General features: G+C 43.0%; 1 protein-coding gene across 3 annotated transcripts in view; it reads right to left on the minus strand.

Annotated features, from left to right (window-relative positions):
- Positions 1-201: 201 nt before the first annotated feature.
- The window catches only part of NGLY1 (N-glycanase 1), a 68,552-nt gene continuing 43,168 nt past the window's right edge, over positions 202-25,585 (minus strand). For 2 of the 3 annotated variants that reach the window (XM_034760802.1, XM_034760800.1), the window contains exons 6-12: positions 24,753-24,874; positions 22,958-23,103; positions 21,844-21,954; positions 16,353-16,517; positions 14,825-15,013; positions 7,709-7,886; positions 5,989-7,210 (exon numbers count right to left, since the gene is read on the minus strand). In XM_034760802.1, coding sequence (XP_034616693.1) covers positions 7,035-7,210; positions 7,709-7,886; positions 14,825-15,013; positions 16,353-16,517; positions 21,844-21,954; positions 22,958-23,103; positions 24,753-24,874 — 1,087 coding nt within the window. In that variant the 3' untranslated portion in view covers positions 5,989-7,034. Of the gene's footprint in view, positions 1,008-5,988; positions 7,211-7,708; positions 7,887-14,824; positions 15,014-16,352; positions 16,518-21,843; positions 21,955-22,957; positions 23,104-24,752; positions 24,875-25,585 lie in introns of those variants that run through there. The other variant, XM_034760801.1, reaches the window with a different exon arrangement.

Raw genomic sequence — 25,585 nt, forward strand, 5'->3', positions numbered from 1 at the left:
AGGTCCATCTAGCCCAGTATCCTGTCTTCCGACAGTGGCCAATGCCAGGTGCTTCAGAGGGAATGAACAGAACAGGTAATCATCAAGTGAACCATTCCTTGTTGCCCATTTCCCAGCTTCTGGCAAACAGAGGCTTGGGACACCATCCCTGCCCATCCTAGCTAATAGCCATTGATGGATCTATTCTCCATGAATTTATCTAGTTCTTTTTTGAACCCTGTTATAGTCTTGGCCTTCACAACATCCTCTGGCTAGGAGTTCCACAGGTTGACAGTGCAGTGTGAGAAAATTTGAGAATTTAAGGGAGTCTAGGGTAGCATCTCAAATTTGATGTTTTGTTTGGTTGTATATTGTATTTTGTTGTCTGTAATAAGAAGTCACCACAGTGTGAGAACTAGACCATGTCGTTCAGAGGCTAGGTCATCAGATCAGTTTCTGCTGCTGCTGCTGCCACTAACATGCTGGGTGAATTTGCGTAAATCACTTCTACACGTGCCTCACCTTCCTCATCTTTAAAATAGGGGTGATACTTACCCGCATTTGTAAAGTGCTAGATGAGAGTTGATGGTGTTCCTTTTATTATCTGTCTAGTTAGCATACAATCCCTGTTCCATCATTTTGAGTGCAGGCGTTAAGTAAAGATATTGTGATTTGGTTTCTGCCAAGTCAACAATGACTATTTTTATTCTCTCAACCTCACCCACAGTTTAGACCCTTTGCTCCTAACCCTATTATAATATGAGGCTGTACAATTCCAATATGGAAGCTGGTCCACATTAATGATCTACTAATACATTAACTGAACATCTGTCAGGAGACAGTAACATTGCCACAAATGAGGGCGGGGAGGGAGATGGGGGACTCTTGGTAGCTGACTGTCCTCATCACTGGCCTTCAAGGGAATTTCCATTGGTTTTCATTTCATGTTGTCAGAACTCTGCTGATGGGTGTTTCCAGGTTTCAGCGAGGGTACATACAGTCTGAGTGCCTGTTTTCATGTCATTGTACTGAGGAGACAAACATAGTTTATTTTCAGTGTTCTGTATTTCCTGATGTTCAGAATTTGGAGTGTATTTCATTCTGAACCAATGTGTGGAAAAAGCTTTTACTGTTGCCTAATATGTAAAGGCAACAAAACATCATTCAGGATCAGCAGGGATCATTTCCACTTTAGAGGACCGCCTGCTTCTCTATGTGAGCATTTAAGGATACATCTACGTGACAAATTTACATCAGAATAATTACATCTCTCAGGGGTGTGAAAAATCCACACCCCTGAGTGACATAGTTATACTGACCTAACCTCCAGTGTAGAACAGCGCTATTTCAACAGAAGCATGTCTCCCATCAACATAGCTACCGTGGAGGTGGATTAACCACACCAACGGGAGAAGGTCTCCTTCTGGGTGATTGGGGAACAAAATTGCAGATGAAATTCAATATTGATATGTGCAAATGAATGTACAGTGGAAAAAATAATCCCAGCTATACATACAAAATGATGGAGTCTAAATGAGCTGTTAACACTCAAGAGAGTCATTGTGGACAGTCCTCTGAAAAATATGCAGTGGCAGTCAAAAAAGCTAATAGAATGTTAGGAACCATTAGGAAAGGCATAGATAGTAAATCAGAAAATATCATAATGCCCCTATTTAAATTCATGGTACACCCACACCTTGAATACCGCATGCAGTTCTAGTCACCCCATCTCAAAAAAGATATATTAGAACTGGAAAAGGTACAGGGAAGGGCAACAAAAATGATTAGGGGTATAGAACAGCTAGGAGAGATAAACAAGATTTAGGCTGTCCATCTTAGAAAAGAGACAACTAAGGGTGGATGATATAGAAGTCTACAAAATCATGCATGGTATGGAGAAAGTGAATAAGGAAGTGTTATTTACCCCTTCACATAACACAAGAACCAGGGGTCAGCCAATGAAATAATAGGCAGTGTGTTTAAAACAAACAAAAAGAAGTACCTCTTCACACAATGCACAGACAACCTAAATACAAGTGGGTTCAAAAAATAATTAAATAACCTCATAGAGGATAGGTCCATCAATGGCTATTAGTTGACATGGTCAGGGATGCAACCTTCAACTGACAGAAGCAGGTGCTGGATGACAAGAAATGGATCACTGAAAATTGCCCTGTTCTGTTCATTCCCTCTGAAGCATCTGGTTCTGGCCACTGTCGGAGGCTGGCTAGATGGACCATTGGTCTGACCCACTGTGGCGATTCTTATCTTCTTATTGCCTGCAATGGGCTCCCTTCACATACAGTGCCCCTGGCAAGTAGAGCCCTGCAAATCTGCGGATATCCACATTGGTGGATGTGGATATCTGTGGACCATGATTTCAGATCATGGATCAGATGCGGATATCCTAGGAACTTACAGCAATGCAAGATATTACTTTTTGTTATTTCTTTGGTGGCCACAAGTGACTGGTAATTCCACAGCCCAACCTTGTTAATATTGTATTTTAACACAAAAAGACATATTATGATCAGCTATAAAGAGATATGTCATACCAATAAGGCAAATACTATCCAAGAGAGAGGGACTTTCTATTCAGGTTGCTCATGTAAGTCTTTGAGTAGCAATGGCATTTAAAATTATGTTTCAAGTGTTAATTTGGCTATTTTTGTGCTTATCAGAAGAACCTGTTCGAAAACATTACTTTTGTTACATTTCCATGATGCTTTGAAGGCAGTGTAGGTACGCCATGTAGCTATATATTCATTTTTGTATACAATTACATAGAGTCTGTAATAGGTTGAGGTCCTACATATATTATGATTTGGCCTTGCAGCACTGGAACCTGTATTTTTTTTTCTCTTCACACCCCAAACTCTTAAAAAGCCATGTAAACGGTGATTTCCATCTACACATGGCCTAACAATTTCCCCATTTAACTCAATCAAGAACACACACCACAGTCGTCACAAATTAATACCCATACTTTTGAAGCACTTCATAGCATGGAACCTTTTTACCTTACAATATTTTAAGTCCACTCTAGCATAAGGTTTTGTCAAGGAATCATTGATGAAAGAAAGCAAGTACTGTCACAGGAAGAAAATGGCATTTAAGTAAAAAAAATATTGCCTTTTTAATAAAAATTGGTCTGCACTGAAATGGAGATCAGAAAAAGAGGTCATTTAAAAGAATGTATTTGCTAAAGAGTTCAACCTATTCTACCTTACAAAGGGTACTTCAGGGACACAAGAGGGAGTTCAATATACACCTCTACCCCGATATAACGCGACCTGATATAACATGAATTCTGATATAATGCGGTAAAGCAGTGCTCCGGAGAGGCGGGGCTACGCACTCTGCCGGATCAAAGCAAGTTCTATATAACGCGGTTTCACCTATAACGCGGTAAGATTTTTTGGCTCCCAAGGACAGCGTTATTTCGAGGTAGAGGTGTAACTTTTGTATTTTACTTGTATTTAATCTTTGGGTTTTCCTCATCAAGTCTTTCCTAAAATAAGTATTTCTACTGATTGCTATTGCTATAATCAAAATGAAAGTAATACTTGAGTTGCAAATGTATTGTTGATTAACGAGGACGACAATATTTTAAATCTCCTCACTTCATTCAAACATTTTAATAGTGCACATTAAAGGCTGCATTGCTTTGAGTGGATGACTCCCTCCATAGCCACTGTTTTTAACCTGAGATGGTCTGGCCAACCCAGAGTCCAAAATTGTGTGTGAAAACTGAGCAGGCATTACTTTCATCTTACTAATATTAAATCTGATCCACTATCTGCTTACCCAATTACCAAATATGGTTACGGTTTTCTGGAATTCCTAATAACCCTCTTTTCAGTAACCTAATTATCTATATCTATAGATATAAAATATAATAATAAAATTTAGGATATTGAAAAGAGAGGACTGTGTATCAATTTCTGACTTGCAATAACAACCCTATCAAGGCAGCAAAGATTATAAAGTAGTAAGAGTTTTATTATCCAGTATCACTAGATAGTCTTTTCTTGCTTATTGACTTCTAGTAGAATATATGGCATGAACATTTTCTTTACTTGTTTTATCCTCAAATCTCATAATTAAGATCTGGTAGAAACTGACTAAATTTACATGGTTACAACACTGCAAACAATTTTGCCAATTAATTTTTGCACTAGGTGAGTCTTCACATTAATTTTTCTGTAAAAATAAGTATATGTTTGGGGTTTTTTAAGAGCTCCAAAATTTAAATTAGGTTGTGAAATCCACATCTAGCTATACATTTATTATTGAGATTATTCAAAAATTTTCACAGAAATACCCAGGCAGCCATTTTGGCTAACAATCACAATGATATCAATCTTAATTGATGGGGAGAAGGCTACTCCTCTTACTAATGCCCCTTGAGAAAAAGCTATGTTAAATGTGGACTAAATGCAGGGCTAAGAAGCAATAGGTTCCAAGTTCAGAGTTACTAACTCCTGTGATTGCAAGTCTCTTTAAGGTTGTTTAAAAACAATTCATGACATCAGGGAAAGCTGAGGATTTTCTTGTAACTCAACATTAACTCCCAGTGTGTGCCCTTTGTGAGTGACACTGCACTGCTCTTGCTCACCAGGGGAATGGAGACCTGCAGAGGAGTATGCAGTCTTCTGCGGATTATGTCTGCCTCCATAGATGAAGGAGGTTGTGAGGCTTTGCTCCCTCCAAAATACACTTGGTCCTCCAAACCCATTCTGTTATGGGTCTGTTTTATAGGAAACTGTGATTTTTGGTTTGCCTGAGCATCATCCTGCAGTAAAGGAATTTTTCTGCTTTTTATTAGTTAGTGATGTAGGGATGCTTCATCACTTCTATATCACCAGTCATCTTTTGTGTTACAAAACACTGCAAACCCTTTTCAATCCTCCTTATAATAAGCCCTGATTCAGTGCCATTAAAGTCAATGGGAGCTTTGCCATTGACTTCAGTGGGAGTTGAAGCCCATAATTTATAGAGAAATGGTCTTGTAACATGTCCACAAACATAATCAATTTATTTCCCCTCTTTACTGTGTACTGATAAGATCCTCATTGCTACTAGTTTTCCTCATAGCTTTGTAATTCTTGCTACTTCGCTGTTCAAGCAGAATGTAGAATATTCTACTCTCCGTTTATTCCTTCTTCTTTTGAGTATTTTCAATTGATTCTACTTGATAATTAGTTCTTTCGAAGTCTCCTATCTTCTGTACAAACCCTTTTTCTACATGGACTATTTCCTTACCCTTTAGCTCTGTCTTATACTTTATTCCTCAGTATTAGAACTTTTTGATTTTTTTTTTCTTTGAAGCTACAGGTTAATCAAGGCATGATGTCACATTGTACTAGGTGTGCTTGGGAGTATATGTGTGTATATTAATATTGTTCTGTTAGGTGCAATTCTGTGCATTTCACTTGTGTTGAGTTGCTCAAGTGTTCTCTACATAGGGAGTGCAGAGTATCTCTTCATAATCACCCACAAATGACCAGTTTAAATCCTGAAGTCTCTTCTTAGTTTGCATAACTACACAGGTAATAAGGTAGTCCATCACTTTTTAAAATCCCAACATAGTCCTTCAGATGTTTGTTTGATTGTGTGTTTGGGGAGGGAGAGGAGAAGGAGACAGAGTTACACAATTTCTTAATAGTTCATGGAGGCTGTTGAAATCAAGCAATCAATCTCCAGTGGCTCCTTATACTGCATCCACGGCACTCCCAGCCCACAACAGGCCATGGAGCTAGACCAGGATTGAAAATCGAAGTTTGATCTCCTGAATTATAGTGTTGGTTGTGTTTGGGGCAAAAAGTTAAAAACTGAATTCTATGGTCTGAAAATTTTTATGCATCAAGGGGGGAAAAAAGCACCTCATGTGGGGCATAGCTCAGTGGTTTGAGCATTGGCCTGCTAAACCCAGGGTTGTGAGCTCAATCCTTGAGGGGGCCATTTAGTGATCTGGGGCAAAAATCTGTCTGGGGCTTGGTCCTGCTTTGAGCAGGGGGTTGGACTAGATGACCTCCTGAAGTCCCTTCCAACCCTGATATTCTATGATTCTACTTCTAGCACCAAATCTGGTGCATGTGACTCAGACTGACACAAGATAATAGCTTCTTAAAAAGTGATTATGATCTATCAGCTCAATAAGCAACTTAATAAAAAGGGGAATAAATATGGATTTATACAGTATAAAATATGTATAACAAACTAGGCATTTTCCAGGATAAAAATTATGTGTTTTTACTCAATTTTAAATTTCTATTTTACATGATAGACCATAACAGAATTTCTAGGTACATGTTGAACATGACTTTCACATAAATGTATTACCCAGTATACTATTATACTCCAAAATATGTTTATTACTTAGACCAATACACACATATATCTAGGCCATCTTTAAAAACTGCCTTAATAGTTATCCAAAGCTCCTTTTCTGGTGTATCATGTAAAATAATATTGTATCTTTTAAAATGCCTAAATAGTATGTAGATTTAACCACAGGAGATGTTAGGGGCTAATATTATCCTTTATACAAGTCTTTTAAAATTAAAACAACATAACACATGCTGCCTACCAGACAACTAAGTGCAAATTTTAACTCCAAATAACAGCAGAGATTGTGAAACAAACCAGCCCCCAAATTCAAAGTTAAAACTGCTGTATGTTCCTCACTCAGTTTTGCTTTCCCATCATTATTTCCCCCTCTCACTATGAAGCAAGTTTAGGATGGAGCATCAGTTGTAACTCTGAATACCTTAATTTCCATGTTTTGGATGAAACATGTTTTTACTTTGGCATTTCCATATTTGCTATAAGTTTACACAAAAATAAAACCTTGAAAATTCCAATGTTTCTCTATGGTCCATAGTATAAAATTTATTATTTTCATGATGGCCAAATTAAAACTGGCAAATGGGAAAAGAAATGCCAGTGGTATGAACTATGGTAATTGACAATCAAGTCCTCACATTGTATCCACAGCATATTTTATACAATAAATCCCTGTTGCCAATAGCATTTCTCCTCTGTTTAGATTCTCAGAGACCAATGAGTTTTATAATTATCTCCAAACAATTTTCTCCAGAGTTACTTAAGCTCTCTCTAAACAGCTGGGTGTGCTGCCATGCAATATCACCATCCCCTCCACTTAGTTCAGCTTCCAAAATAACTTCTGTTGCATCAGAGAAATCTGAATAGGAGCGAAGAATTTTATCTGTTGGGGGAGAAAAAAACCCCAAACAATTAAAGTTCTGCCACAGATCATTTATGTTGCTAGAATACATGTTCAAGAGGCAATTTGTAATGAACATTAAAGTGTTTGACTTGCAGATAATCAAATTATTATTTTTATTTGTATTGTGGTAGTCTCCAGAGGCTCCAGTCAGGATTGGGTGCCCCATTCTGCTACATGATGTACAAATATAAAGACAATCCCTGCTTTGAAGAGCCCATATATCTCCTGTATCCACGTCAGGTTTTGCTGGATCCTAATTTTATTTTCCCCAAATATGGAAAAATGTGGCAGGTTGGAGTTATATATTGATTGTTCTCACATATTTCCTTATCCTTGGCAAAAAGCCTGAGTGGGAAAAGTCTTTATTGCTTACATTGTTTCTCCCACCTCCACTTCCCTGCGTACTAGTGCATTGCATTTGCATTAGCACTTATACCACATGATTTAAAAATAAAATCAATCAGATTTCACACTTACCTCCAGTCAGATCAACTTCTGCTATGTTGGAGCGCAATCTCCACCTTATTCTTCCACTGTGAAACGTCTGACTGTTCGTTCTAATGGAAACATTGTCTATTTTTAGATCAACTGACCCACACTCAAACTTCCAGCAGATGTAAGCAGAGGATGACCCTTCTTTTCGGGCTAAATAAACCTAAATGGAAAAACATCATGGTTAAGGTATTGAAAGATGGATGCTGAGCATAGATCAAATGAAATGTCTTTAACTGTTGTATAAGGGCACTAAACCTTGGCGTAAAAAAAAACTTTATTACGTTTTTTAAGTCATTGAAAAATAAGTTTGTACACAATAAAACTTTGCACAGAATGTCCTTCTAATGTTATTCCTGTTTTTACCGTGATATTGGGTAACTGCACATTTTCAGTGAAGTTTACTTCATTGAAATAGTAGGGGAAGCTCTTTAATGTGCTGCATGGTATTTTAGCGACATAGACTCATACTGTTTTAAATATGTAGGGTTCTGCTTTTAAATAAATACAATGGGCCAGATTTTCCATCCTGTTTTGGCTCCTTTGCCCTTCTATGGTAGCGCAAATGGGCTGGGAAAGCCTGTGTAACAAACAAAGAGATGTGTGGGACTCAACTGGTGCAGCTGGCTTTGTGCCACCCTTTCTAGGCCTTGGCATGCCAGGAGTCAAAGAGGGGATGACTAGAGTCCACTACATTTCAGCAATCCCAATCACTGTAATGATCCTTTTGGGGCCATCAGCAGCTGGCATATCTTGAGTAGACCTGAAGTTTCCTGCTTATATTACATAGCCTCCTTATTTGTGCTACCTTTATATACTGCTACCCTTTACTGAAAGAACTGCAAGCAGTCTGAATCTAGAAGGATAAAATCCAGTTTACATTCTTACCCATGAATGCAATTTTTTTTTTTGGAAGATGGTTAGTGTAGACTGTAAGAAAGAACCTGAGGATACAAGGTTTTAAAAACCCGATGATTTTAGATGAACAGGTTCTTAGGTTGCTCCTTACATTGTGCTTATTAGCACCATGTGCTGCAGATGGTTCTGGGGGAATTTGGCCTATTAAATTCTAGTTTTCTTCAGATCTACTTCTATGAAGTTTTACCTCAGGGACATGTTCGTTTACAGCACTGCAGTATATAAGTAAGATGGCGATTACTGTTAATTGGGATACTAAATAGAGGATCAGCAAATCCACTTTACCTGCATCAGTTTGCCTTTCTTATCTTTCTGCTTTGCACTGCAGTTGGTATCTCCTCTCTACAGCTTTGCACTGCAGTTGGTATTTCTTCTCTACAGCTTGTGGACTGAGATCCATAGTTAGCTTTACGTTAAAAAACAGTTACCTACCTTTTGTAACTGTTGTTCTTCGAGATGTGTTGCACATGTCCATTCCGATTTAGGTGTGCGAGTGCCCCGATCACAGCTGTCAGAGATTTCCCCCTAGTGGTATCCATCGGCTTGGCGCTGGTGCCCCCTGGTGCAGTGCGTTCATAGCGCTGGTATAAGGGGCCCCCACCAAGCCTGGGGAAGTCTGTCTTTGTCTTTGTTCATTACTTCCCACATGTTGTAATCATATCGACCCAGCAATGCCTGCTGGTTCGCTATCCTCAACTGGAGTCCCCCCATCAAATAGGCCTTCCTAACCAGAAGGTCTATTTTCCTGGGCTCCTTTGGATTGGGGGTAAACCCCGTCTGACCTTCGTGGTCCTTTTTGTTGGCAGCCGCCACAATGAGGGACCCCAGAGAAGGATGAGAGAACAAGAACTCACAGTCTTTTGCGGACACAAAGTATTTTCCTTCTGTTCTCTTTGCTGTGGGTAGAATGGAGGCAGGAGTCTGCCAAATGGCCTAAATTCATCCCAAAATGGATTTGTGTAAGGGCAGGGCCACCTTCGCAGGGGCTGCGGCCAACAGAATGTCTAGGAACCCATCTGATGGTTTCTTGACAACTTCTGCCTGCCAAGATTAGAGGCTACCCACTTTAACAAGTCTTGGTGGGCCCTTACGTCATCCTGCAGCGGGGAGAGCCCCTTGAGCATGAGCTCGTCCTCTTGAGACGATGAAGAAGAGGTGTGCGCTGCCATAGTGTCCACTGCAGCCTCTTCCTGAGGCACAAGAACTTGAAAACTGGTATTGGTTCTGATACTGGCATCAGTACCAGGGAGTATCCCTGCTTAGGCAACGGTGCTGGGACACGCTCTGGCATCAGGACCGGTACAGGGAGTTGGCTCTAGAGTTTCCCTGTGTGCCCCTGGTGCCACAACAGTCTCTGAGCGCACCAAGTAGGAGCACCATGAGCTGGTCCCTTGGCCTGGGGGAAGCCCCCACAGGTTCCAAAAGCCCCATTGTAGGGGTGCCAGACGCCATGGGCCCGGTGCCTTGGGTTATCCCGGCTCCCAGCATGCCCAATGGTACCACTGTCTGTGGGGGCTGACGCAGTGTCTCCCTTTGGTGCCGGTGTCTTGAATAGTTGGATCCCGAGTCCGGACTCGATGAAGAAGATGACGTGGAGGTGGAGGACCACGGTGGGGACGATCGGTGCTGTAGAGACATCTCTGGCGAGGCAATGAAGGGAGTTTCCCCCTGGAGGCAGGTCTTGAAACTGGCTTAAAGGTGGTTGATGCTGCGGCGCTACTGAGTGGCGCCATTGGTGCTGCGTCCTGTCTCCCGTCTGGGCTTGGTATCGACAAAGTCATCAGCTCAATAGCAGCCGTGTAGGCTTCTGGGGTCAAAAGCACTGCAAACTGGTCTGCCCGGTGCCAACCAGCTGGTTGGTTGAGAGCTAATGGGGTCTGTGGCGCCGGTGCCTCTGCCAGTGGTTGCCATGGTACCGGGGATGGAGAGCGGCCCAGCATGGATCTCGCTCTATCCCAATCTGCTCGCTTGTCTCCCTTCAGTGCCAGCAAGCAAGTTTTCTCCGGTGGCCTTGATGTTTCTTCTTCAGTACCAATGAGGAGGACCAGTGCCAAGAGTTCTTAGCCACCAGCGGAGCAAATTGTACTGACGCTGAAATACTCGGTGCCAAATACCATCTGCAGCCAAGTCTGATCTCTGCTCCAAGGCGGGTCTCAGTGCCAACTCAATAAGTAGGACTTTCAACCTTGCTGCTCTGTCTTCTGCATGTGTGCTTAAATTCCCAGAAGATGTTGCAGCGCTCTTTCCTATGACACTCTCCCAAACACTTGAGACAACTCAAGTGAGGGTCACTAGTAGGCATAAGCTTGCCACACGAAGAGCACTGGTGCCTGAGGCATGTCCCAGTAGCGGGGGAGGGACAGAGCGCATCTCCGAGCATGGAGAGGAGTCCCAGTCCTAAACTATGACTACTTAAATGTACTGAAACTACTGAACTATCAAAATCTAACTATTTACAATGAAAAATAGTGGAAACCACTAAACCACTTTGCTCAAGACAAAGAGGGGAAGTTCCAACAGCTGCACGGGCAGTCAGAAGGGACCGAGGAGCTTGGGCTCGGCGGGGGCCCCTTATACCGGTGTTATGAGCGCATGGCACCAGAGGGCGCCAGCACCAAGCCGACGGATACCACTAGGGGAAAAATCTCCGACAGCTGTGCTCAGGGTGCTTGCACACTTAAATTGGCATGGACATGTGCAGCAGATCTCGAAGAAGTACTTTACCTTTTGGGTAGCCTTTGTTGGTTTCCTCTCCCTTGATTCCAAATTAAAGGATGAACCTATTTTTTTTCTTTTTATTTTTTTTATGAAGGCTTCTCTGGCTGAAGACTTTCTTGGACAGCTGTTTAGCTGGACTCCAACTTCTTAAGCTGTACATCTGCTCAAGTTAAAAGACTGAACATTCCACAAGGTGGCATTCTATAGATCTGCCACATCATAGCTACAAGCCTGATGGGTATCTGGTCAGTTCTCCTACCCACCCCCAATTCTTCCAACTTCATGGAAGAGCTGCTTACTGCTGGTAAACTCTTCTTGCTCAGTCACACAAATCAGTGCTCCCTACTCCACTTGTTACATATACCCAGAGTAGAGAGCTGAGCAAAAGAGCAGATATATGTATTTGAACAGAACACTCCCCTGATTAGTGGCTAGTTTTTTCACCTGGCCCATATGTTTCTGGCAAAAATGGGAAGGCTGATTATATGAGTATCTGAAGGTGGGAGGTATAACCACACTGTTAGTAGATGTGGGAAGGCTGGGGAGTGCCTAGTCTGATCTCTTACCCTTCCCTGTTCTTCTTCCTCCACTATCCCACCCTGCTGTATCTTCTTTTACCCTTCATCTTCCCCTCTAGCTTTTTCTCTCCTTTCCTCTTTGTGCACTTCCCCATCCTGTTCTCCCATGGTGCTCTGACAAGCTGTTGTATACAGGGCCAGCACAGCAAATTTCAGAGTGAAATTAACTTCTCTGGTAAGCTTCATTTTCCATTGTGGATAGGAGGCAAAGCCTGGCCTATGTTGGTGGACTATGACTGGACAGAGGGAGCTGTCAGGCTAACAAGATGTTAGGGAGAGCAAAACAATAGTCACTAATATAGAATGCTCAGCTCCATACTTGGGGGTTGTTTGCTAGTAAATGTCTCCTTCCCCAGTTTAACCTCAATTCCTCTCCCTCTTTAGATTTGGAGTACATGATCCTTCTGTTGCTCAGTGTATCAGCAGATGGGAAGGGTTTAAGTAGGGTCTTCAATAATCTGGGTAACTGACAGCTTTTTCCCTTCTTGCAGATGGAGCTGTAATGTTTAGCATAAGGAATTTCTTCCTTTTTGTCTGTGCAATGAAGAGATATGATATACTACAAAGCTATTTCACCAATGCTGAAAAAACAATTTAGACGCTTTGAAAAGAAGTATTCCTTATTAATACATGCAGTATTGTGTATGTCCATGTGAACACAGAGGGAAGGGTATCAGAGGAGTAGCCGTGTTAGTCTGGATCTGTAAAAAGCAACAAAGACTGTGGCACCATATAGACTAACAGATGTATTGGAGCATAAGCTTTCGTGGGTGAATACCCACTTTGTCAGACGCATGTAATGGAAATGTCCAGAGGCAGGTATAAATATGCAGGCAAGAATCAGTCTAGAGATAACAAGGTTAGTTCAATCAGGGAGGATGATGCCCTCTTCTAGCAGTTGAGGTGTGAACACCAAGGGAGAAAAAACTGCTTTTGTAGTTGGCTAGCCATTCACAGTCTTTGTTTAATCCTGAGCTGATGGTGTCAAATTTGCAAATGAACTGAAGCTCAGCAGTTTCTCTTTGAAGTCTGGTCCTTTGAAGGTTTTTTTTGCTGTAGGATCGCTACCTTTAAATCTGCTATTGTGTGTCCAGGGAGATTGAAGTGTTCTACAGGTTTTTGTATATTGCCATTCCTAATATCTGACTTGTGTCCATTTATCCTTTTACGTAGGGACTGTCCAGTTTGGCCGATGTACATAGCAGAGGGGCATTGCTGGCACATGATGGCATATATAACATTGGTGGATGTGCAGGTGAACGAACCAGTGATGTTATAGCTGATCTGGTTAGGTCCTGTGATGGTGTGCATGGATTGGTTCCTGAGTTAGAGTTACTATGGTGCGGTGTGTGGTTGCTGGTGAGAATATGCTTAAGGTTGGCGGGTTGTCTGTGGGCGAGGACTGGCCTGCCTCCCAAGGTCTGTGAAAGTGAGGGATCATTGTCCAGGATGGGTTGTAGATCACTGATGATGAGTTGGAGAGGTTTAAGCAGAGGACTGTAGGTGATGGCCAGTGGAGTTCTGTTGGTTTCTTTCTTGGGCTTGTCTTGTAGCAGGAGGCTTCTGGGTACACGTCTGGCTCTGTTGATTTGTTTCCTTATTTCCTCGTGTGGGTATCATAGTTTTGAGAATGCTTGGTGAAGATCTTGTAGGTGTTGGTCTCTGTCTGAGGGGTTGGAGCAAATGCGGTTGTATCTCAGCGCTTGGCTGTAGACGATGGATCGTGTGGTATGTCCGGGATGGAAGCTGGAGGCATTAAGGTAGGCATAGCGGTCGGTCGGTTTTCGGTATAGGGTGGTGTTAACGTGACCGTCACTTATTTGTACCGTGGTGTCTAGGAAGTGGACCTCCCGTATAGATTGGTCCAGGCTTTAAAGGTAGGCATCCTACAGCAAAAAAACTTCAAAGGACAGACTTCAAAGAGAAACTGCTGAGCTTCAGTTCATTTGCAAATTTGACACCATCAGCTCAGAATTAAACAAAGACTGTGAGTGGCTAGCCAACTACAAAAGCAGTTTCTCCTCCCTTGGTGTTCACACCTCAACTGCTAGAAGAGGGCCTCATCCTCCCTGACTGAACTAACCTCGTTATCTCTAGACTGATTCTTGCCTGCATATTTATACCTGCCTCTGGAAATTTCCACTACCTGCATCTGATGAAGTAAGTATTCACCCATGAAAGCTTATGCTCCAATACATCTGTTAGTCTATAAGGTGCCACAGGACTCTTTGTCGCTTTTTACAGATCCAGACTAACACGGCTACCCCTCTGACTCAAAACATAATGTGGACGTCCTCATTACATACTGACAGCATAGAAACTTTCTTAAATCTAGTGAAATAGGCAGGGTATTGATTCCTTTCCTGAAACTGTCTAATTGAATCTGCTAACTCAACAGAACACCTCAACTGCTAGAAGAGGGCATCATCTTCCCTGATTGAACTAACCTCGTTATCTCTAGACTGATTCTTGCCTGCATATTTATACCTGCCTCTGGAAATTTCCATTACATGTGTCTGACGAAGTGGGTATTCACCCACGAAAGCTTATGCTCCAATACATCTGTTAGTCTATAAGATGCCACAGGACTCTTTGTTGCTTTTTACAGGGGGAAGGGAGGCCATAAACTTTAGTGTTCCAGCAGGGTTCTTGTTATCTGCAGAGAAGTCAGTCATCCCATTCTGAAAGGCAAGCTAACTTTATTTCCAATTTCTCATATCAGTTAACAATCTTATCTGAAGCGGGACAGTAAAATATGGCAACTCCAACTGAATCCTTAAGCATTAAGAGAAATTTGATGCAAAATATGCTTAGTAATATTAGACTTTATTGGGACTATTAATAATCTACAAAGTTCTACAGAAATTTCTTTAATTGCAATCCTTACCATTTTCCAATCCGTTTCAACCTTTCTCCATACAGACTCCGTCTTCCACACACCTTTCTCCCAGCCAGTGATTTTTTCATTATTATTGGAAACTCGTGTATAGCTATCTTCCACTATATTGTAACTGAGGTGGAAGAGTTTAGACGTCTTCTCTTTCCCAGATGGAATAAAAATGACTTCTTTTCTCATCTGAACAAAACCAAAAACTATACATTGGTGTTTTGCAATATATTTGAAGGGATCATGCTAATTTTATTTTTGCTTTTTGTTTAGCATAAACATCTGGCAAATATATATATTTGATAAAGTAGATCACCATGCCATTATCTATTATATAAGCAGTATATCAAAGAGGTTCACAGTTCTTTATGAAAAAATGTACAGCAGCCAATCTAAATATACTAGAATTTTTTTTGCCATTGAAAAATGTTTGCCCCACCTTAGAAATTTTACATTACTTTGCTAGAATAAATATAAATCTTCCACAGAGAAAGGGGAAGTAATTTATTTTAAAATAACTAATACCATGAATCTGTCTACAGTAAATAGTTGTTTACAAAAGAATTTTCATGCTCGTTTATGACAGGGGGCTGCAGGAATTAGGTGTGTTAATCAGATTTAACAGACTGACAAAAAAGCAAATTATTAAGCTGTATTAAGAGAGCAAGCATAGCTCAATGACTAATGCTGAAAGTTGCAGCTAACTATAGCAATTTACAGAACAATGCCTTTCTAAATCTGATAGGGAAACAAAAATAAAGATGGGCTTTCAAAATTAAGGTTAAGTGTGAATTTCATAAAGATAATTAGAAAACAAGGGAAAATGAAGTATATGCACTTAAAAATAGATTTTTAATCATCCTTCATATCATGAGATTCGTAGACAGAAATAAAGTCCCCTAAAATATGTATAGTTGAAATAAACACTAGTATCTCAAATCTGAGCATTGCTATGAAATCCATTAGTTCCACTTAACTAGCTCTAATTCGGTATTTAGATTGTCATCCTTTTTACATCAAATGACAAGATCACTCAGAAAAGGATGTGCAAAATGGCAGGAATAATTGATATCTTTGCGTACTGGCCTATCTAGAGGGATTGTTTTTAGGAAATTCTGTCTCTCCACATAAGGAATTAAGAACATAAAAAAACTCCACTTAGCCAAGAACCTTGAGGTTAGGGGGGATTATGTAAACATTAATTAATCTCATTTTGTGGGAGTTGCAGTTACACATTCACAGTGGGCCCTGATTTACATTTTACACACACACACACACACACACACACACACACACACACACACGTAGAAAACTGCTCTCAAGCTTAATTAGATTCCCCAGAATTCTTGAGGCAATTGTCATCAACCTAATGTGTTGATTTCCCAAACACCTTAATTTCAGTTTTCTTAAATTTCCTGCTTTTGTTATGTTGTAGCTTTAATCAAAAGAATGTCAGTCATGAGCCTATAATTAGGAGACAAACAATTTAGACACCCCTAAAATGATCACCAGTTCACAAATTAAATACCTCTGAACCAATTTCATCTCTGGCTACTCTCCAAGCCATTGAACCAGATATCCTTCCACCAAGTTCACCAGGTTTAGGAGTTTTGGGAGAAATGAACTCAACAAGCTCCACAATTATCCTCTCCAGGAGCACTCTCTTTCTGCTTTCTGACAAGGATTGTTGTCTCTGTAATAATTAAAAAAAAGTGCAAAAAACCTCAAAGAAAAAATAATCTTTCAGATTAGTTCCAACTGTATCTCAGTCCTAGAATGATACCATGCGGAAGTAAACATGAAAGAATCTAGATTTAAACTGATTGTTAAAACACTAAACTGGGATCACATGCATTAATAAGCCTCAATCCTAATTGTATAGTTACTGCATGGCATCATGCAGTGACTTTAAAAAAAGTTTGAGTGCCCTAACTGCATATGTCCACACTTTAATCTGTTTGGATTTCTTTTAAAGTAAACTCTAATTGAATTTCATGGTATTATAATGCAGGTTTTTGCATCATTAAAACATCCTTGTAATGTATTTTATTCTAAATTACTGATATGTACTCTCAATCTTAATGTATTTTTTTGTCTGGGAATAGAAAAAAAACAGGCTTGACCCAATAATCGTATCTTCTACATTGTGGACTATTCTGGTTACCAGAAGTCCTGGTTTGGTGAATAAGTCTAAGCATAAAAATCATATCATGCCTGAAAGAGTAGATTCACATTGATGAATGTCATTACAAATGCAGTATGAGTTGCATATTTTTAAGAAGCAATAGAATTGAGTAAAATCATACCATTACGTTTCAAGATAAATCAAGTGAGCCTAAAGAAGTCTGGTATGTAGAACAAGAATTATTATATAACATACTTTTACCATATGATTAAAAAGGCTGAGTTTTCTTGAGAAAGTGACTTTAAGATGCACTGGGAGTCTATTTTTGTCTCAATGATTTCCATGTCAAATATGCTAAGATGACATGTAACACTTCTTATTTCTTCACGGACAGTCCTGCAAGCAGCCTGAGAGTTGAGTCAGGCTGAGTTCTTCTCTCACAGCCAGTAAAAAAAAGTTCTGCAAAGTGAATTAGGCCCTCTCTTACAGCTATACAACCTTATGGTGTATAAAGTGCAAGCTGGTCTCCATATTGGAGGAGAAGGTTCGAGGGCTGGAGAAACAAGTATCGACTCTGCGTTGCATAAGGGAAAATGAAGATTTCCTGGACAGACGTCAGGAGATGCTTCTACGGCCACAATGTTCTGAAGATTCAGAGCAGGCGCAGCAGGGACAGAAGGATTGTGAGGAGGTTTGGCAGCATGTGACCTCCAGAAGGAGAAAGAGGAGCGTCCATGCACCAGCAATGGAGATACAGGTGAGCAATCGTTTCCATGTTCTCTCTACAGGTGCTAATGCGGAGAGTGGACTAGATGGCCCATCTGAGGGAAGGGAGCAGAAGGAGACTCCACCGATTGGAAGGCAAAAGATGCACTGTCCTAGGGATGGGGGTTCCACGACCACCACTCCCAAGAGGAGGAGGAGGGTGGTGGTGGTCGGGGACTCCCTCCTCAGGGGGACTGAGTCATCTATCTGCCGCCCTGACCGGGAAAACCGAGAGGTCTGCTGCTTGCCAGGAGCTAGGATACACGATGTGACGGAGAGACTGCCGAGACTCATCAAGCCCTCGGATCGCTACCCCTTCCTGCTTTTCCACGTGGGCACCAATGATACTGCCAAGAATGACCTTGAGCGGATCACTGCAGACTACGTGGCTCTGGGAAGAAGGATAAAGGAGTTTGAGGCGCAAGTGGTGTTCTCGTCCATCCTCCCTGTGCAAGGAAAAGGCCGTGGTAGAGACCGTCGAATCGTGGAAGTCAACGAATGGCTACGCAGGTGGTGTCGGAGAGAAGGCTTTGGATTCTTCGACCATGGGATGGTGTTCCAAGAAGAAGGAGTGCTAGGCAGAGACGGGCTCCACCTAACGAAGAAAGGGAAGAGCATCTTCGCCAGCAGGCTGGCTAACCTAGTGAGGAGGGCTTTAAACTAGGTTCACCGGGGGAAGGAGACCAAAGCCCTGAGGTAAGTGGGGAAATGGGATCCTGGGAGGAAGCACAAGCAGGAGAGCGCAAGAGGGGAGGACTCCTGTCTCATGCTGAGAAAGAGGGACGATCATTGAGTTATCTTAAGTGCCTATACACAAATGCAAGAAGCCTGGGAAACAAGCAGGGAGAACTGGAAGTCCTGGCACAGTCAGGGAACTATGATGTGATTGGAATAACAGAAACTTGGTGGGATAACTCACATGACTGGAGTACTGTCATGGATGGATATAAACTGTTCAGGAAGGACAGGCAGGGCAGAAAAGGTGGGGGAGTTGCGTTGTATGTAAGAGAGGAGTATGACTGCTCAGAGCTCCGGTATGATACTGCAGAAAAACCTGAGAGTCTCTGGATAAAGTTGAGAAGTGTGAGCAACAAGGGTGATGTCGTGGTTGGAGTCTGCTATAGACCACCAGACCAGGGGGATGAGGTGGACGAGGCTTTCTTCTGGCAACTAGCAGAAGTTGCTAGATCACAGGCCCTGGTTCTCATGGGAGACTTTAATCACCCTGATATCTGCTGGGAGAGCAATACAGCGGTGCACAGGCAATCCAGGAAATTTTTGGAAAGTGTAGGGGACAATTTCCTGGTGCAAGTGCTGGAGGAACCAACTAGGGGCAAAGCTTTTCTTGACCTGCTGCTCACAAACAGGGAAGAACTAGTAGGGGAAGCAAAAGTGGATGGGAACCTGGGAGGCAGTGACCATGAGATGGTCGAGTTCAGGATCCTGACACAAGGAAGAAAGGAGAGCAGCAGAATATGGACCCTGGACTTCAGAAAAGCAGACTTTGACTCCCTCAGGGAACAGATGGGCAGGATCCCCTGGGAGAATAACATGAAGGGCAAAGGGGTCCAGGAGAGCTGGCTGTATTTTAAAGAATCCTTATTGAGGTTGCAGGAACAAACCATCCCGATGTGTAGAAAGAATAGTAAATATGGCAGGCGACCAGCTTGGCTAAACAGTGAAATCCTTGCTGATCTTAAATGCAAAAAAGAGGCTTATAAGAAGTGGAAGATTGGACAAATGACCAGGGAGGAGTATAAAAATATTGCTCAGGCGTGCAGGAGTGAAATCAGGAAGGCCAAATCACACTTGGAGTTGCAGTTAGCAAGAGATGTTAAGAGTAACAAGAAAGGTTTCTTCAGGTATGTTAGCAACAAGAAGAAAATCAAGGAAAGTGTGGGCCCCTTACTGAATGAGGGAGGCAACCTAGTGACCGACGATGTGGAAAAAGCTAATGTACTCAATGATTTTTTTGCCTCTGTCTTCACACACAAGGTCAGCTCCCAGATTGCTGCACTGGGCAGTACAGCATGGGGAGAAGGTGACCAGCCCTCTGTGGAGAAAGAAGTGGTTCGGGACTATTTAGAAAAACTGGACGTGCACAAGTCCATGGGGCCGGATGCGCTGCATCCGAGGGTGCTAAAGGAGTTGGCGGGTGAGATTGCAGAGCCATTAGCCATTATTTTTGAAAACTCATGGCGATCGGGGGAGGTCCCAGATGACTGGAAAAAGGCTAATGTAGTGCCCATCTTTAAAAAAGGGAAGAAGGAGGATCCGGGGAACTACAGGCCAGTCAGCCTCACCTCAGTCCCTGGAAAAATTATGGAGCAGGTCCTCAAGGAATCAATTATGAAACATTTAGAGGAGAGGAAAGTGATCAGGAACAGTCAGCATGGATTCACGAAGGGGAAGTCGTGCCTGACTAACCTAATTGCCTTCTATGATGAGATAACTGGCTCTGTGGATGAGGGGAAAGCAGTGGATGTGTTATTTCTTGACTTTAGCAAAGCTTTTGATACGGTCTCCCACAGTATTCTTGCCACCAAGTTAAAGAAGTATGGGCTGGATGAATGGACTGTAAGGTGGATAGAAAGCTGGCTAGATCGTCGGGCTCAACGGGTAGTGATCAATGGCTCCATGTCTAGTTGGCAGCCGGTTTCAAGTGGAGTGCCCCAAGGGTCGGTCCTGGGGCCGGTTTTGTTTAATATCTTTATTAATGATCTGGAGGATGGTGTGGACTGCACTCTCAGCAAGTTTGCAGATGACACTAAACTAGGAGGCGTGGTAGATACACTAGAGGGTAGGGATCGGATACAGAGGGACCTAGACAAATTAGAGGATTGGGCAGAAAAAAACCTGATGAGGTTCAACAAGGACAAGTGCAGAGTCCTGCACTTAGGACGGAAGAATCCCATGCACTGCTACAGACTAGGGACCGAATGGCTAGGTAGCAGTTCTGCTGAAAAGGACCTAGGGGTCACAGTGGACGAGAAGCTGGATATGAGTCAACAGTGTGCTCTTGTTGCCAAGAAGGCTAACGGCATTTTGGGCTGTATAAGTAGGGGCATTGCCAGCAGATCGAGGAACGTGATCGTTCCCCTTTATTCGACATTGGTGAGGCCTCATCTGGAATACTGTGTCCAGTTTTGGGCCCCACACTACAAGAAGGATGTGGAAAAATTGGAAAGAGTCCAGCGGAGGGCAACAAAAATGATTAGGGGTCTGGAGCACATGACTTATGAGGAGAGGCTGAGAGAACTGGGATTGTTTAGTCTCCAGAAGAGAAGAATGAGGGGGGATTTGATAGCAGCCTTCAACTACCTGAAGGGGGGTTCCAAAGAGGATGGAGCTCGGCTGTTCTCAGTGGTGGCAGATGACAGAACAAGGAGCAATGGTCTCAAGTTGCAGTGGGGGAGGTCCAGGTTGGATATCAGGAAAAACTATTTCACTAGGAGGGTGGTGAAACACTGGAATGCGTTACCTAGGGAGGTGGTGGAGTCTCCTTCCTTGGAGGTTTTTAAGGCCCGGCTTGACAAAGCCCTGGCTGGGATGATTTAGCTGGGAATTGGTCCTGCTTTGAGCAGGGGGTTGGACTAGATGACCTCTTGAGGTCCCTTCCAACTCTGATATTCTATGATTCTATGATTCTATGATTCTATGGTCTTAAAATTATGGTCTCATTGAAGTTGTGCAACTCAACTGTTTGCACAGGTATAATTGATTAAATTTATTTGACATATCTGTTGATGCACGAGAGAGAATAGAATCCAGCTCACTTTCTCTGCAGAGCCAACAGAAGTAAAAGGTAATAATTTCCTTTTCCCCAATCAAAGTAAGGAAATATGACTGACTATGCAAAGAACAGACTGGTATAAGTAGGTGACACTTTTACAGTTGCTTCACAGAGGAGAACTACACTTTAAGAATTCTCAACTAACAAAACTGCTATACTGTGACTGGTCCTGAAGTGGTCTTATGTAAAATTAAAGAACGTATAAATAGCAACATTTAAATTCTTTGTAGTACACAGAGACCTTTATCAGGACTGGGCTCCCTTGTCCAAAGAATTTACATAGTCTGTTTCCAATACATGTCATTTTAACAAATCAGTTGAGGTAAAGCTACGTACCAGTTTATTAAGCCTCTCTATGGTTTCACGCAAAGCTGCTTCTTTGACCTGTGTCCTTCTAGAAAGTAATTCTTCGTGTTTACAGGAATATCTCCAGGTGACATCAACAACCTCAAGTATAAGTTGCAGAAGTTAAAAAAATACATATAAATTCTGCCTCTTAAATGTGTGTATTTTAAATAGACAATGTGATCAAGAGACTGTCTTCCCTTACAATAATCTAGTACAGGGGCGGGCAAACTTTTTGGCCTGAGGGCTGCATCGGGTTTCGGAAATTGTATGGAGGGCTGGTTGGGGAGGGGGTCGTGGCCCAGCCCTCACCTCCTATCTGCCTGCCGTAGGACTCCTGCCCCATTCACACTCCCCCGCTCCCTGTCCCCTCACCACCCCCGGACCATCGCCGTCCTATCCAACCCCTCCTCTCATGCCTGACGGTCCCCTCAGGACCCCTGCCCCATCCAACCACTCTTTCTTCCTGTCCCCTGACTGCCCTCGGAACTACTGCCCCTGACTGCCCCCTGCCGCCCCATCCAATCCCCCCTCCTTCCTGAATGGCCCCCCTGGGACTCCTGCCCCCATTCAACCCCCTATTCCCCCCCGACACCTATCCACCCCCTCACCCCCTGACCCCCACCCCAAACTCCCCTGCTGGCTCCCCCACCCCCCCCCCCCCGCTCCGTGTCCCCTTACCATGCTGCCTAGAGCACCGGTGGCTGGTGGTGCTACAGCCACGCTGCCTGGCTGGAGCCAGGCCACGCCGCCGCCACCACCACCACGTAGCACAGAGCACTGGGTCAGGCCACGGCTCTGCAGCTGCGCTGCCCCAGGAGCTCACAGCCCCGCCACCCAGAGCATTGCGCTGGCGGCGGAGCGAGCGAGCTAGCTGAGGCTGCGGGGAAGGGGAGACAGCAGGGGAGGGGCCGGGGGTGAGCCTCCTGGGCTAGGAGCTCAGAGACAGGGCAGGACTGTCCCGCAGGCCAGATGTGGCCCGCGGGCCATAGTTTGCCCACCCCTGATCTAGCAGATCCAATTAAAATGGTATATGATGCACAGCTTCTTTCTCAAGGCAAATTTGTATTTTTATTTCATAGCATATTATTATCCCTACCCCTACCTCATCCTTGGAGAATGCAATTACATAGGAGAGCTTCTTTCCCCAGCCAATCTCATAGAGAAGAGGTTTATCACAGACATTTTCACAAGGGTCACAATGAAGCCATCTCTGCTGGGATGAAGAATATACCTCAGTCCACACATGATCTGCATGAGAGACAGGCGAGGAAAACTCTGAATGTTTTAGATTGGTTTTCTATTCTTACAGTTTGAGATATTTAAACTCTTCCAAATCAATTAAATGGGGAGCATAACATTACTCTTGAGGGCATTCTGTGCCAAAACATTAAATTCTGCATAAAAAAAAATTAAAAGTTCTGTGCACAATATTTTAAAATTCTGCAAGTTTTATTTGTCAATAAATAAATGCAGAGGCTCCAGCATGGCAGTGGGGAGCACAGGCCACTGGCTGCACAAAGGTTGGGAGATCACCCTGCAGCCTCCCCGCTCCCTATCCTCGGGACATGCACTTAGGGGTGAGGCTGCACCCGACCCTGACACAGCATAAGGTGTGGGCCTGCCCCAGAAACACCCTGGGGCACTGCCTCTTTGCATGAGGCACACCAGGCTTGGAGCAGGCAGGCTCAACCAGGCAGGATCTAACTTTGGAGGGGCTCAGAGTGGGGTGAGAGGATTCTGTGTGGGACAATCTGGGTGTAGGCAGCTCAATGGGGGATCTAGGTGTGGGGGGATCTGGATGCACAGAGTCTCATGGGGGGTTGAGGGGGAGCAGTTCCAGGTGCCATGGCAATAGGACTCTGCAGGGGCTTCCAGTGAAGGTGGTTGAGGTTCAGCAAAGGGTCTGGGTGTGGGGGTCTCATCAGGGGCGTCTGGGTGCTGGGGAAGTGGGGCTTGTTGTGGTGGGGGTCAGTGGCATGGGGGTCTGGATGTCGGGGTACAGGGGGTGGGGCTCTTCAGGGTGGACATTTAAGTGCAGGGAGCTCAGTTAGGGGTGGTCTGGGTACAGCGGTGGGGGTTCGAAGGCAGAGGGTCTGGGTGTATGAGGTGAGGCCTGGTGGGGGGTGTCTGGGTATGGGAGAGTTGGATGCACGGGGGTTGGGCCGATGGGGGAGCAGCTCCCTGTACAATGACCCCTCCCCTGCAGCTGAGCGATGGGGGCAGGAAGCAGGGGAGAATGCTGAGCTTCCTGCAACTGGGGGAGAATCCTGGGGGTGAGTCTGACACAGCCCCAGCCACTCAGGATAGGAGCCACTGGCTGGGGTGTCCCAGCCCTGCGGTGATTTACCTCTCCGCTGCTGCTCTGGGTGCATGAAACAATGTACCTGTGCAGCTAGGGAGTGGTGCGTGACTGCTCTTGCAGCTTCCTTTTGCTTCCCTGTCAGAGTCATTTTTCTGCAGGGAAGCAAAGAAATCTGCGGGGGATATGAATTCTGCGCATACGCAGTGGCACAGAATTCCCCCAGGACTAATAACATGGAACTGTGAAGAGGGAAGAATGCATTTTCTGTTCATATTCCTTCAGAAACATCTCCTTTTAAATATGAAAGCAAAAATAATGAATTCTGCTTATTTTTATTGAAAGTAGGAGAACCTGAATGTAATATGTAATGTAAGATATAAAGATTTCATCATGCTGAAAACAGCAGTCTAACTTCATTTGTAGAATATTTCATGTAATCAGACAAGATGGAAATTTAACCTAGATTTTGTTCACAAAATACTGTGAAACTTCAGAGGTTACCAGTTAGCTAACATGAACACACACATCTAATGGTTGTAAATCCCATTTTTATGCATGCTTATACTAAGTTTAAGGTGTTCTAGAGCACTGATACCTGTTGAATCCCAGACATATCTTGCTTCGAATCCTATAGCTCTGCAGCACAGTGTAAAACAGTTAGCCCACTCTCCACAACGCCCACATCTTGTTTCCAGAAGTTTCTCAGGATTATTATACCTAGAAAAATTAAACTTTATTCATTGTAAATTATGTGCTTTGTACATGTTAATGGACTTTAACAGGAATATATATTTCCCCCTTCTAAATCTCTGAACCATTATACAGTAGAACCTCAGAGTTATGTACACGAGAGTTACCAACTGACTGGTAAACCACACTCCTCATCTGGAACTGGAAGTATGCAATCAGACAGCAGCAGAAACAAAAAGAAAAAGAAAAGACAGTACAGTACTGTGTTAAACGTAAACTACTACAAATAAAGGAAAAGTTTAAAAAAAAAGATTTGACAAGGTAAGGAAACTATTTCTGTGTGTTTCATTTAAATTAAGATGGTTAAAAGCAGCATTTTTCTTCAGCATAGTAATGTTTCAAAGTTGTATTAAGTCAATGTTCAGGTGTAAACTTTTGAAAGAACAACTATAACGTTTTGTTCAGAGTTATGAACAACCTTCATTCCCGAGGTGTTCATAATTCTGAGGCTCTACTGTAGTCCTCTTGATTAACAGGATATCTGTTCTCAGTGCCATTGAGTTCACACTCGTTGCTGAAGATGATTGTTGCACTGGACAAAATTAACATTTGGCTGACCATCTCCTTGTTTCTAAAAGAGCTAAAATTTACATGACTGTTCTTATTTTAAAAAAACCTCAACGTAAGTAGGATTTTTGTATCCTAACCTTATTGACAGATGTCAGCACAATTCTGAAA

Source organism: Trachemys scripta, chromosome 2 (genome assembly GCF_013100865.1).
Source record: "Trachemys scripta elegans isolate TJP31775 chromosome 2, CAS_Tse_1.0, whole genome shotgun sequence".
Taxonomy (NCBI): domain Eukaryota; kingdom Metazoa; phylum Chordata; order Testudines; family Emydidae; genus Trachemys; species Trachemys scripta.